Here is an 11,256-nt window from a genome sequence, read left to right on the forward strand (position 1 = left end):
CATTAAGAATTTTAATAAGTTTTTTTTTAGTTTCCACAGACGTATTCAATACTAACTAAACTTGTTATCATTATTTATAAAATTAATATTTTAAACTCACAAAATAATACTCCACCATACATAATTTTTTTTCAACAAAAAAACCCAAAAATAATTTATAATTTTCAGAATTAAACCAATATATATATATATATATATATAGTTTTAGTAAATTGAAAATGTATTAAGTATCCTTGATCTCAATCCATTTCTATATTCTATTTTTTTTAAAAAAAAAATTAGGAAGAGAAATTATGGGTATTAGATTATTTTAATTTTGAATTTAAAACATATTTATTTAATTCATAGCAAGTAGGTGGCCCATTGTAGCCTTTTTCTTTTATTTTCACCTACACTAATCAATAAATGCTGAAAAATAAATCTATATTATAATGAATTCTGATGTTATAATTTCCAAAAAAAATACCTAACCTAGATTTAAATATTGTGTTAATATAAACCGAGAAAAAGAAATATCACAAACATGCAACCGATTCTTTAATGAATACTTTGTTTATGATCCAACCACAAATCAAGTCCATCTCGAACCAACGACATGGTCAAACCCTATTGTTCAAGTTCGGGAATTAGTACTTAAACGAACTGCTCCTCTACTCTCTTTGTATGAGAAAAAGTGATTTTTTATTTATTTTTTTATTTTTGGTACAAAACTTATGTTCTCAACTATTTATTTGGTCAAGTCTTCTAAATGTTAGAGTTATTGAATCGACGTAAAAAGGTCATTTTCACCCCAAGAAAATCAAACGACAAGCTCTTCTCATACACGAGTCCATAGCTCGTTTAGGATTAAGATTGAATTACATATCTTTTTATACCGTGAAACAACTCAGTATTTTGTGGCTCAATCGTATATTAACTATAATATATGGATAAGGTTGAATATCTTATATGTATACAGTATCGACTATTTATATTATTATTTAAACACGATCCTCTTATATATAGCTACCGTTTTATAAGCATAATCAATCTCAATAACTAATAAATGAAGGGTGGGTGAATTAAAGTATTGAATGGTTGAATATAATGTGTGAAAAGGAGTTAAACTTTTTGGATATTTTGTGTATGACAGCAGGAACCCAACACATTATAATCAAAATGCTTTTCATTACATTATTTCCCTTTTAAATTAAGATTCTTACATTTTATTATGAACTACCTACCTATACTTTTATTTTTTTATTTTTTTATTTTGTTTATTTAATCTCCTCTAAGCTCGAGATCTAATAAACCGTGTAATCTTATTGTAAAAACATGGGCCACTACTGTTCTTCCCATTGGATATGGGATCCTAATTTCACCTCTTTCTTTTTTAGTGCGTTTTTTCTATCAAAGTGTAGCTCAATGAAAAAGATATCAATTACTATCACTAAGTTTGGATGTGTAACAGCTTAAGCTCACTGCTAGTAGATATTGTCCGTTTTGGCCCGTTACGTAGTATTGTCAACCTTACAATTTTAAAACGAGTCTATTAGAAAGGAGTTTCCATACCCTTATAAAGAATGAACGTGAGATCTCAAAATCAACCTTTTAGTATGAATAGGTAAAATAGGAGAAATGAGTGAAAACAGACAAAAAAAAAAAAAAGAGGAAACAATGATAGCAAAAAACCTTGAAAAAAATGGCATTTTGTGTTTGTTGAGTGGCGGTGGTTTATGCCGTCGGCTTTGGCCCGTGACTATGTGTGTGTGTATATATTTATTATATTTTCTGGAGAGTCAAACAGTGTTATTATTAATTAAAATGGAATCATTTTTTTCTTTTATCTTTTTCTTCTTGCTTTTTGTAAACTGTTCTATAATTCTTCACATTACTAATGCTTCTCTCTCTAATTATTTACAACAACAACGAAAAGAAAAAAAAAAAAAAAAAAAGGGTTTGTCTAGAGTTCTAATTAATAATTTCGATATTCGAGGTATTTTTACCGGTTTTCTTTCGTACATCCAACTATATAAGTTTTAGTAGCCATATTGTAGTGATTGTATCGGGTATTTCGAATCAAAACGCGTAAAAGAAAACATTGCTTTTGCCCCCACAAAGTGCTATCTTTTCATTGTCCTCTCTACATCCCTCTCCATCACTTAAAAGAAAAAAAAGAAAAAAAAAACGTTGCTTTGAGTGAGTGCCTTATTCATTATCCTCTTTCGATCGTGTATCTTCATTCGTTTCACGATTTTAAAACGTGTGTGTTAGGGAGAAGTTTTTACGCCTCTTCAATCGACGTGGAATCTCACAATTCACCTGCTTAAGAGGTCCAACGTCCGCGTTGATACACCACCGTCTAACTCTGATACTACGGGTAATAGTCTAAGTCCATCACTAAGAGACATATAACGGACAAGAAATTGTTTATATCTTAGAACCATTAAACAGAGAGATCCTCTGCTTCATAGCTCTCTCTGTCTCTCTTCCATTGAGGAAAAAAGGGGAAAAAAGAAGAGATTTTGAAGGGAAATCTGAAATGGGTATGAAGAATTTGGTGATGTTGTTGTTCCTCTACCTCGTAACCCCAACAACGTTTGTAGCCGCCGACCAAACCCTAATCCAAAAGACGTGCAGAAGCACTCTTTACTACGCCCTCTGCATGTCCTCCCTGAAATCAGACCCCACCAGCCTCACCGCCGACACCAAGGGACTCGCCGCCATCATGGCCTCCATCGGCGCTGCCAACGCCACCGCCACTTCCGCCTACCTCTCATCTCAGCTCCCCACCTCGGCCAACAACAACAAGAACAACAGCAACAGAACAAAACTCATCCGACAATGCTCCGAAAAGTACGCATTTGCAGCTGAAGCGCTTCGGGCTTCTCTCAAAGACTTGGCCGAAGAGACTTATGATTATGCGTATATGCATGTGGCTGCGGCGGCGGATTATGCCAATGTTTGCCGGAATGGCTTCAAAGTGTTCCCGACGGTGGCTTATCCGGCGACGCTTCGTCGGCGGGAAGAAGGGCTGAAGCGTATTTGCAGAGTGGTGTTGGGGATTCTGGATCTTCTTGGCTGGTAATCATTGTTGTCTCTCACTCTTCATCTAAATCATAATTTTGTTTTTACTTTTGCTTTTTATTTTGTGTAATAAATTTGATCTTTTTTTTTTCATATTATGTTCTTAAAGGAATTTAATGACTCCTACTTCTTCTGGATTCATGTGTTTTTTTAGCTCAAAAAATTCGAGTTTGTGTTTCACACGTGTTGATCGAAAATATATTTTAAGTTTATAGGTCCATAGGTCATTGCATTTCAAATATGAATTGTTCGATCTTACACTACTATCGATGAGGTCATAGGTTCAAATTTCTATTCCAACTAAAAAAAATGTTAAATTAACAAATTTAATACTCTTTATTACCGTATTAAAAAAATATTCGTTTATAAAAATATACGTTAAATATTAATTTGAGATTCCATTAATATAATATTGGAAGCAAATCTTGTAATTAGATTTAAAACTTCAATTATTAGATAAAGTAAAGATTAGATGAAAATGATCCTTCCATTATTTTTAGGGTCCATATTTGATATTTAATTGGCTTCCAAATCCAATAGTTTCCTCCATGTATGAATGTCTCTTTCAAGAAAATAAAAATTGGACAAACCTTTTTGGATTAAACCCTATTTACTCCGACAACTCCGACTCAGAAAAGGTACATAACTTATGCTCACTTTGACAAATTATATTAGTTTTAATGATATAAGATCGAGACAGTAAATTACATTGTCTCGATCTTAATTTCATCGTGTTATATTTCTACCTAGATAGATGGAAACTCAAGATGAGACGTGTTATATTCCAAACCTAGATAGATGGAAACTTGATCTATCTCAATCTCGAGGTGAATCTATATCATAAAGTATATACGGGAAGTTTATCATTAAGACTCCTTCCAATAGAAAGTCTAAAAATACAAATACCTGTGGAACGATTTTTGGCTGGTGACCCCCTTAGAAGCATGAAATTAAAAACATGTTATTCTTCGTGTTAGTTTGTTGGGATAAAAGCACAGAACAAAGAAGCGAAAACTGAATATCGATATCGTAGAACTCTTCCCAAGAAGAGCTTACCGAGCCAAGTATCATTAGAATCTTAATCACCAGGGAACATGAGATCAAAGATGATACACAAATCATTGTAAAAAAATATCATTTCAGCTACATCAGTGATCCACATTTGATCAAGCACCGCCAACAAAATGCTTGTAATAACTCAGCATAATCTGTAGGGATGAAGAGAATATACAGTTGATAGCATAGCGTACCTCTCTCATGGATCAATAGCCATGGGTGTAATGCGCCTTTTGGCTGGCTTGCTGGTAACAGAGTTGCTTGAAGAGCTTATAGATACCTGTTTACTTTCCTTCTTTTCCATTTCATGTCCTCTGCCCTCTGATTCTGCAAGATTTTTTCCACTCGAAGGTTTTTCAATCACCATGTTTTCTGGTTTTTCGATCACCATGTTTTCTGGTTTTTCAACGCTTTTGTTTTCTTCATGTCTCTCTTCTACTTCTGTTTTCCTATTTTGATCGTCGTTTACAGTCACCACGCCTGTTAAACTCGTATTCTGATTGGTTGTCGTGCCTATTTTATCTTCTACATCGATTGAAGGCAAACTATGAGAAACAAATTAACCAAAGAAAACTATTATTTCGAGAAAACATAACAGGAAGGAAGGGAGAAGTAAATAGTGACCTGATAGAGCAAGTGGTGACCCCAGTTCATCGTTTTCAAATTCCACCAAAGTGCAGTAACCATCTTGAGAAGATAGTGCTAAATAATGAGCATCTGCCGACCTTTTAAGAACAATAAACTCAGAATTGAGAAAATGAGAATCTGCCAAAGGGAGTAGTCACGAGATAGGAGCAGAAAATTTACCACGCGACATCTGTTATGGCAGCATAGTGAAGACCAGCCATGATTACTAGCGGCACAACACTTTCAGTGTCATATATGTACAAAGAATTTAAGGTTGCTACTGCAAAGATGATCCGATGTGGAAGCTTAAATAACCCAGCTGCAGAATTCATAATACAAAAATTGAAGTCGGTCATTTTCCAAACCAATAAAACTTCTCTTGAAAATTAATCAAGTAATGCATAAAACATGGTAAAAATCATCTGAGCACCTGAATTTAATCCTCTAAGACTAAAAAGCTTTGGACAAAAGCAAACTGCTACAACCGGCTTGCTGGCACCAGGGAGTTGAATAGCAGGCCTGATCGGAAAGATGATATAAATTAAAAAAGGATCGTTCTAGTTTTTAAATCTTTCCAAGATATCACTCACTATAATGTAATTGGGCACGGGTGCAGCAAAAGTTGAACTACTAGTGACAATAAAGATGCTCGATATCACTATCATTATTGCTTCATCATGATAACCATTACTATCAAACTAGTAATAACAAAGAATTAAGTCTTGCCTTGAGAGATCCTTTCTAGAAAATATATACGCTGTATTTACTGGTTCAGATGCCGGCGATATTTTACAAACACCTGAAAAGTGGGCAGCAAATCAAACAATCAGAGAAAAAATATGAATGGAGACTTAAATATGCATGCACATGAGAAATGCTGAATGGAATAGGTAACATGAAAACCACGATGAAGAATGGAAACCACACGAAAAGCACATTCCTGATGGGAAACCTAACTGCATCTCTAGTATGAATGGATGCGATCCACTACATGCAATATAAGTATTAATCAAGTTAATAAAGAAATATAGTATGATAAATGCACCAAAACTGCCCCAAACAATTAAGAAAGGTTCATCAAGTCAGAATGAAAATTTTCCTAAGCACCGTGGATAGGTGGTAAATAGCAATCGACATCTACCCCAACCGTTACCTGCAGGCACAAGTAGAAAAGATCCATCAGGTGACCAGGCCAACCTTCGGAAGAAAGATGGCAATGTCTCATCATGAAAGAGGTGGTTTTTGACAGACTGCAGTGTTGGAGCATAAATGACAATCAATAGAGGAAACATCAACATACTAAATGCTTGAACTACAATACTCTTGACATCTTCTACCTTAGAATCATCAACTGAAATATTTTCTGCCTTAGTAACGACATGCTGACAAACATAATTCATTTTCTCACTGCTTTTTACTTTGGTTGGGGGTTTATAGGCATAGATTCTGCAACTTCTATCTGAACTCAGAGAAGCAGCATACTTTCCTAGTGGGTCCAATGCCACACCTTGAACATAGTGCAAATGGGCATCTAAAATCTGATGGACGGATCCTGAAGAACATGGAGAAGAACAACCAGAGCTAAATGGTTAATAAAACAAATAAATAAGCTTAATTCTAGTAATGGATTTATCTTTTTCTTTTTCTCTTTTTCCCTTGCGAGTGTCTTTTGTTCAACCTTTGCTTACATCCCATATGATGCAGGAATTATCTACGGATCCAGACATCAAATATGCACCATCACTAGACCACTGTAGGTCCAGCACATCTTTGCGGTGAAATCTAGCCAATATAGATAATACTGATATTAGTGGAAATTCTGCAAGAGAACAATGACTAGGAAATGTTCCTACAATTACAACTTAAATTTGCTCTATCGGGTGTGGTTTTTTTTCTTTTTTCCTTTTAGTTCATGAGCGTTTGGACTAGCCTGCCCAAATCTAACTATTCTCCTAGAACAACTGCCTAACCCTACTATATTTCACAGCCAAGTAAACCGATAGCATATTAACTCCTAGGTAGGTGGTCACCGTGACTTGAACTAATTTTTCACCATTTACATCAGTGCTTATTGACACTAGGTCATGGAAGTTAAATATGCAATACTGGGTGTTTTCATATCAACTTTTTGAACTTCATGGCTTCTTAACACGTTAAAATAGGGAGGGCGATAAATGGCCTTACGATAATGTCTTCAGGACCTTCCAAGTTTGGCCACTTTCCAAATGGTGCAATTTCCATATGATCAGTTCACCTCCTGTGAGAAATGAAAACTAATATATATAAGAAAAAATCTACTGGGATTTAGCAACTGGCTCAAATATGTACTGAAAACACCATCTGTAATAGGCGGAAGTACTACCATCAGCACCAGAGGCAAGCAGTTCTCCTGCAAAAGACAATGGACATTAACTTCTAAATCTGAAGTAAGAAAGCAAACAAGCAAATAAAAAATTAGAAGAGATGCTCAAATGTACCACAAAATATATTAGTTTACACTTCTCCAACTCTAGTGCTCAAGAGCCTTTTTGTAAAAGCACCAAATTGACCCAAATTTTTTTAATGTAAAATACCAAACTAAATCCACCCACCCCACCCCATGTGCAGGTAAGGAAGTAACCTTCCTTCCCAAAGTGCTCATTCTCCCTTGAATGGAGAAAGGTAGATGTCAGTATTACAAATAAATTTTAATTTAGTGGATTGTTCTAGCTGCATCATGATCGTTGGTGTATAGATGATCGTTTCAATGTATTCAAAGACTTGATGTACAATACATATTAGGTTGACGGTTTACAAAAGGGGAAATACCATTTTGAAACACTGAGGTCCTGGAATCTTTACTCAGCCAAATGGTTATACGTTAAAAGACTCAAAATAACTACCATATTAAGCTAATGATTTACAGAAGGGACATTACTTTTTGTAGCACTGATGTAATCAAAATTGCAAACCATAAGATTTCGATAAAATTAAAGCTTGATCTCGATACAGTTAATGAAATCTACCGAACAAAGTACTAATATTTAACAAATATTCCACGAAACGAACTAGCTTCATAACACTAAACATAATGTTGAGGGACGCAGATACATTCTACATACCTGAAGGTGAGAAACGCAGGCTATTAACAGCAGAACCATGGTAAGAAAGGCTATTTTGATACGTAGCACCAGGGACATTTTTTTGTCCATCCCCTGAATTCAATAACCAAATCTGATAGAATCAAAGGCATCAGTTAGCCCATTGCCATACATCCAACCAACCAGTCAAATCTAAATACTCAGAACATATCCCTTAATAGCCAATATTGCAAAAAATAAATTAATAATTGAAGTGGCTAGCCGAATTTCATAAAAAATAAGAATCAGAAGCGAAGAGGGAAATTGAATGTAGACCTTGATATCGAAATCGGCTCCGCCGGTTGCGAGGAGACCTGAAAGTGGATGGAAATCTAGGGTGAGCACTGGCTTTGAGTCGTGCCAGTTGATCTGAAGCGTCCCACCCTTCATTTCTTGTTCCTAGTCCCAATTTTGGACAGGGAAGTGAGTAATCGCAGGAGAAAATCTAGGGTTCAAGTGGAGAAGGAAAGAGGAATTTGCTGCTCCTGGAATTTGGCGCCCTTTTGAATGAGGTGTCCAAATGTGTTAAGATCGCGCCCAAATTGGCGCCTTTTTGGACTGCCTTACTTCGAACTAATCACCAACTCATAAGTGAACATATATATTAGCTATTAATTATACGCTTTTTAATTTTCATTTTTTTTTAATTTTTATAAATAAAATAAATTATTAAATTTTCTTCTTGAATTAACACGGGGACGGAAATGTGAATAAACGCTGAGTACAACCTTCTAGAACAAAATCGACCTATACCCACTGTCTAAATTTTAATAAGAGGCCGTTTAAACAATTCTCACACGCTCTCTTTAAAGAGGTTCCAGATATACAGTTGTTTGTCCATCTGTTCTATAGTAGACACCAATTCATTAGGCATCTTCGCAAGAGCTTTGTAGGCTCATATTGTCATAATGGATAAGATTGGTTACGACCATATACTTACATTTGATACAATACATCTTAATTACTGACAAATGCCCCATAATAATTAGTCTCTTCTTATTATTATTTTATGTTTTCTTTTAAAAAAAATCGTGAAATTACAGACATTACAGACACGCGTGGTCTTTCATATAAGGTATGTTTATAAATCAAAGGTCCACTTTTTATATAATTTCCCTGTGCGACGTATTTTTCATGGTACTTCTCTCCACGTTTTTAATATAAATGAAATAATTGAAATACTTTTTATTAAAAATATGTTTTAAATATAAAAAAGAAAAAAGAAAAAAAAAATGGATGGCATTTGCTTAATTAATTTTTTTTGAAGGTACAATTACAAACATATTAATTTAAGCACTAATTACTCATAATCATGTAATTAATTAAGTAAATATTAATTCTCTCACCATCCTGATGGTGTAATAATGGCAGGCGTAGTCTCCATGGACGTGGACGAGGAGGCTGAACCATCAGCCATATGGAATGTAAGAGGCCACCCTCCAGCGGCGGCTCCGCCGTCAGTTCTTGGCTGTTGCGGCTGATCACTTGACTGCAGCAACCGGATTTGCCTCTTTAAGAACTTGACATAGCGAATTGCTTCATCTAACATTGAAGCTGTGTCCATCTTCGTCCCACCAGGCACAAGCCTTTGAAGAATTCTGATCTTCTCACTGATCCTCTCTCGTCGAAGACGAGCTGCAATGCTTTGCGGGTCATCGCTAATCCGTACATTTCGTCGTTTGGGCTTTCGGATAGTCGAAGGATCGATATCCACCGGTTGCATCGCAGCGATCTTATACATCATCTCTTTCATGGCACCAAGCTCTTCTTCCGGCTCTTCGTCATCATCTACCCTAGAACTCGGAGTAGCTATAAACAATACAAAAAAAAAAAACTAAACATACTATCATCGATGATTTAACATGATATCAAAGAAGGAGTAGTGAACATACCGTAGCTGATCAACAGGTGGGTTGAGGAGCTAGGGAATTGATGATGAGGGTCGGGGAGATGAAAAGGCAACAACGACGACCAAATGGAATCAGGGTCAGGGTCAGGGTCAGGATCAGGGTCAGGGTCGTGGACGTGGACGTGGTGATGACGGTGAAGGATATGATGGTCTTCCATGGCGGAGTGATGGAGATGGGGAGAAGGGTTTGAGAGGTGATGGGGCTCCATGGAGGAGGGTGATGGGGGAGAAGGAAAAGGTAGGGTATGGGGTTTGGAGGGAGTTATGTAAGAAACTAGAAGACTATTGTATTGGTTCTATAAAAGGTTGATGATGAAGAATAAGGGTTTTTAGAGAGAGTTTGGATGGGCAAAGAGGAAAAAGGAGTGAGCTAGGGTTAACATTATTTTCATCCTGTTTTTGGAACACTTTCCCTCCAAGGAATTGCCCCTACTAATCAATCAAACCCCTTACAAATGGGTTACCCTTATTCTTTTCATCTTCCGCTACTCCACATGCGATCTCCTTTTTTTACGCTCGACATCTTAATTAACCTAATCGAACGAACCTTCGTTATGATAATGATTATAAGCTTTCTTTCGAGAATAGTAGGATTGACTACTTACTGAATCGCAGCTAGCAATGTCACACATGTACTGTTCGATGTACGAGAGGTAAATTACAAAAATGCCCTTGAACAGGACTCAAAATCCTAATAGTGATTCATTAGCTAATTGACCCTTCGTTATGATAAAGATTATAAGCTTTCTTTCGAGAATAGTAAGAGTGACTATTTACTGAATTGCAGCTAGCAATGCTACACCTGAATTGTACGATGTACGAGAGATAAATGACAAAAATGCCCTTGAATATGGCATCTTAGACTCAAAATCCTAATAGTGATTAATCAACTAATCAACCTTCGTTAGGATAAAGATTATAAGTTTTCTTTCGAGAATAGTAAGAACAACTACTAGTGATGCTACACCTGCATTGTTTGATGTATGGGAGTTAAATTACAAAAATGCCCTTGAACAGGGAATCTTAGACTCAAAATCCTAATAGTGATTCATCAGCTAATTGACCTTCGTTATGATAAAGATTTAAGCTTTCTTTCGAGAATAGCAAGAGCAACTACTCGATGCTACACCTGCATTATTCGATGTACGAGAGTTAAATTACAAAAATGCCCTTGAACATGTATGTCGTGGGTTGGCAACAGACTTCGAGATTTTTTATGGTCCCAAAAAAATCAAGGCAAGAAATTGTAGTTGAATTTGATCAGCCTCCATGGGGGGCATGTTTTCTTACGTCATTCTTTTGTGTGTCCGTAGGGAAGTTTGATGGGTACCTTCATTTTTCTTTACACGTACAAGTTTGCGCATGCCCTAATGCAATCATTTTAGGGTTTATAGAATGAGAAAATCCCCATTTTTAGGCATAGCTAGGGTTTTATATTTTTCATATTCACTAACAATTAAATCTGTATGGATTTTACTT

At 35.8% G+C, this 11,256-nt stretch overlaps 3 protein-coding genes across 5 annotated transcripts; 1 reads left to right on the plus strand and 2 right to left on the minus strand.

Annotated features, from left to right (window-relative positions):
- Positions 1–2,169: 2,169 nt before the first annotated feature.
- Positions 2,170–3,207, plus strand: C/VIF2 (cell wall / vacuolar inhibitor of fructosidase 2). The gene has a single exon (XM_023688696.2). The coding sequence runs from the start codon at positions 2,522–2,524 to the stop codon at positions 3,065–3,067; it is 546 nt and encodes a 181-aa protein (XP_023544464.1). The 5' UTR covers positions 2,170–2,521; the 3' UTR covers positions 3,068–3,207.
- An 863-nt stretch (positions 3,208–4,070) lies between these two features.
- Positions 4,071–8,285, minus strand: FAS2 (Transducin/WD40 repeat-like superfamily protein). 2 transcript variants are annotated; one of them, XM_023687338.2, is made up of 12 exons: positions 8,145–8,285; positions 7,851–7,962; positions 7,112–7,138; positions 6,934–7,006; positions 6,428–6,531; positions 6,087–6,301; positions 5,903–5,999; positions 5,476–5,548; positions 5,180–5,268; positions 4,930–5,068; positions 4,747–4,847; positions 4,071–4,644 (listed from the first exon to the last, which is right to left on the minus strand). In XM_023687338.2, the coding sequence occupies exons 1-12, from the start codon at positions 8,256–8,258 to the stop codon at positions 4,322–4,324; spliced, it is 1,467 nt and encodes a 488-aa protein (XP_023543106.2). In that variant the 5' UTR covers positions 8,259–8,285; the 3' UTR covers positions 4,071–4,321. The 2 variants fall into 2 exon arrangements, with proteins under 2 accessions (XP_023543106.2, XP_023543105.2); XM_023687337.2 differs by having other exon boundaries at positions 4,071–4,647.
- Positions 8,286–8,306: 21 nt separating this feature from the next.
- LOC111804433 (transcription factor IND-like) lies at positions 8,307–10,120 on the minus strand. 2 transcript variants are annotated; one of them, XM_087127309.1, is made up of 3 exons: positions 9,761–10,120; positions 9,215–9,677; positions 8,307–8,441 (listed from the first exon to the last, which is right to left on the minus strand). In XM_087127309.1, the coding sequence occupies exons 1-3, from the start codon at positions 9,984–9,986 to the stop codon at positions 8,432–8,434; spliced, it is 699 nt and encodes a 232-aa protein (XP_086983435.1). In that variant the 5' UTR covers positions 9,987–10,120; the 3' UTR covers positions 8,307–8,431. The 2 variants fall into 2 exon arrangements, with proteins under 2 accessions (XP_086983435.1, XP_023545006.2); XM_023689238.2 differs by lacking the exon at positions 8,307–8,441 and having other exon boundaries at positions 9,109–9,677; positions 9,761–10,111.
- Between the last annotated feature and the right edge of the window lie 1,136 nt (positions 10,121–11,256).

The sequence above is a fragment of the Cucurbita pepo genome, chromosome 10 (genome assembly GCF_057944985.1).
Source record: "Cucurbita pepo subsp. pepo isolate OVF chromosome 10, ASM5794498v1, whole genome shotgun sequence".
NCBI lineage: Eukaryota > Viridiplantae > Streptophyta > Magnoliopsida > Cucurbitales > Cucurbitaceae > Cucurbita > Cucurbita pepo.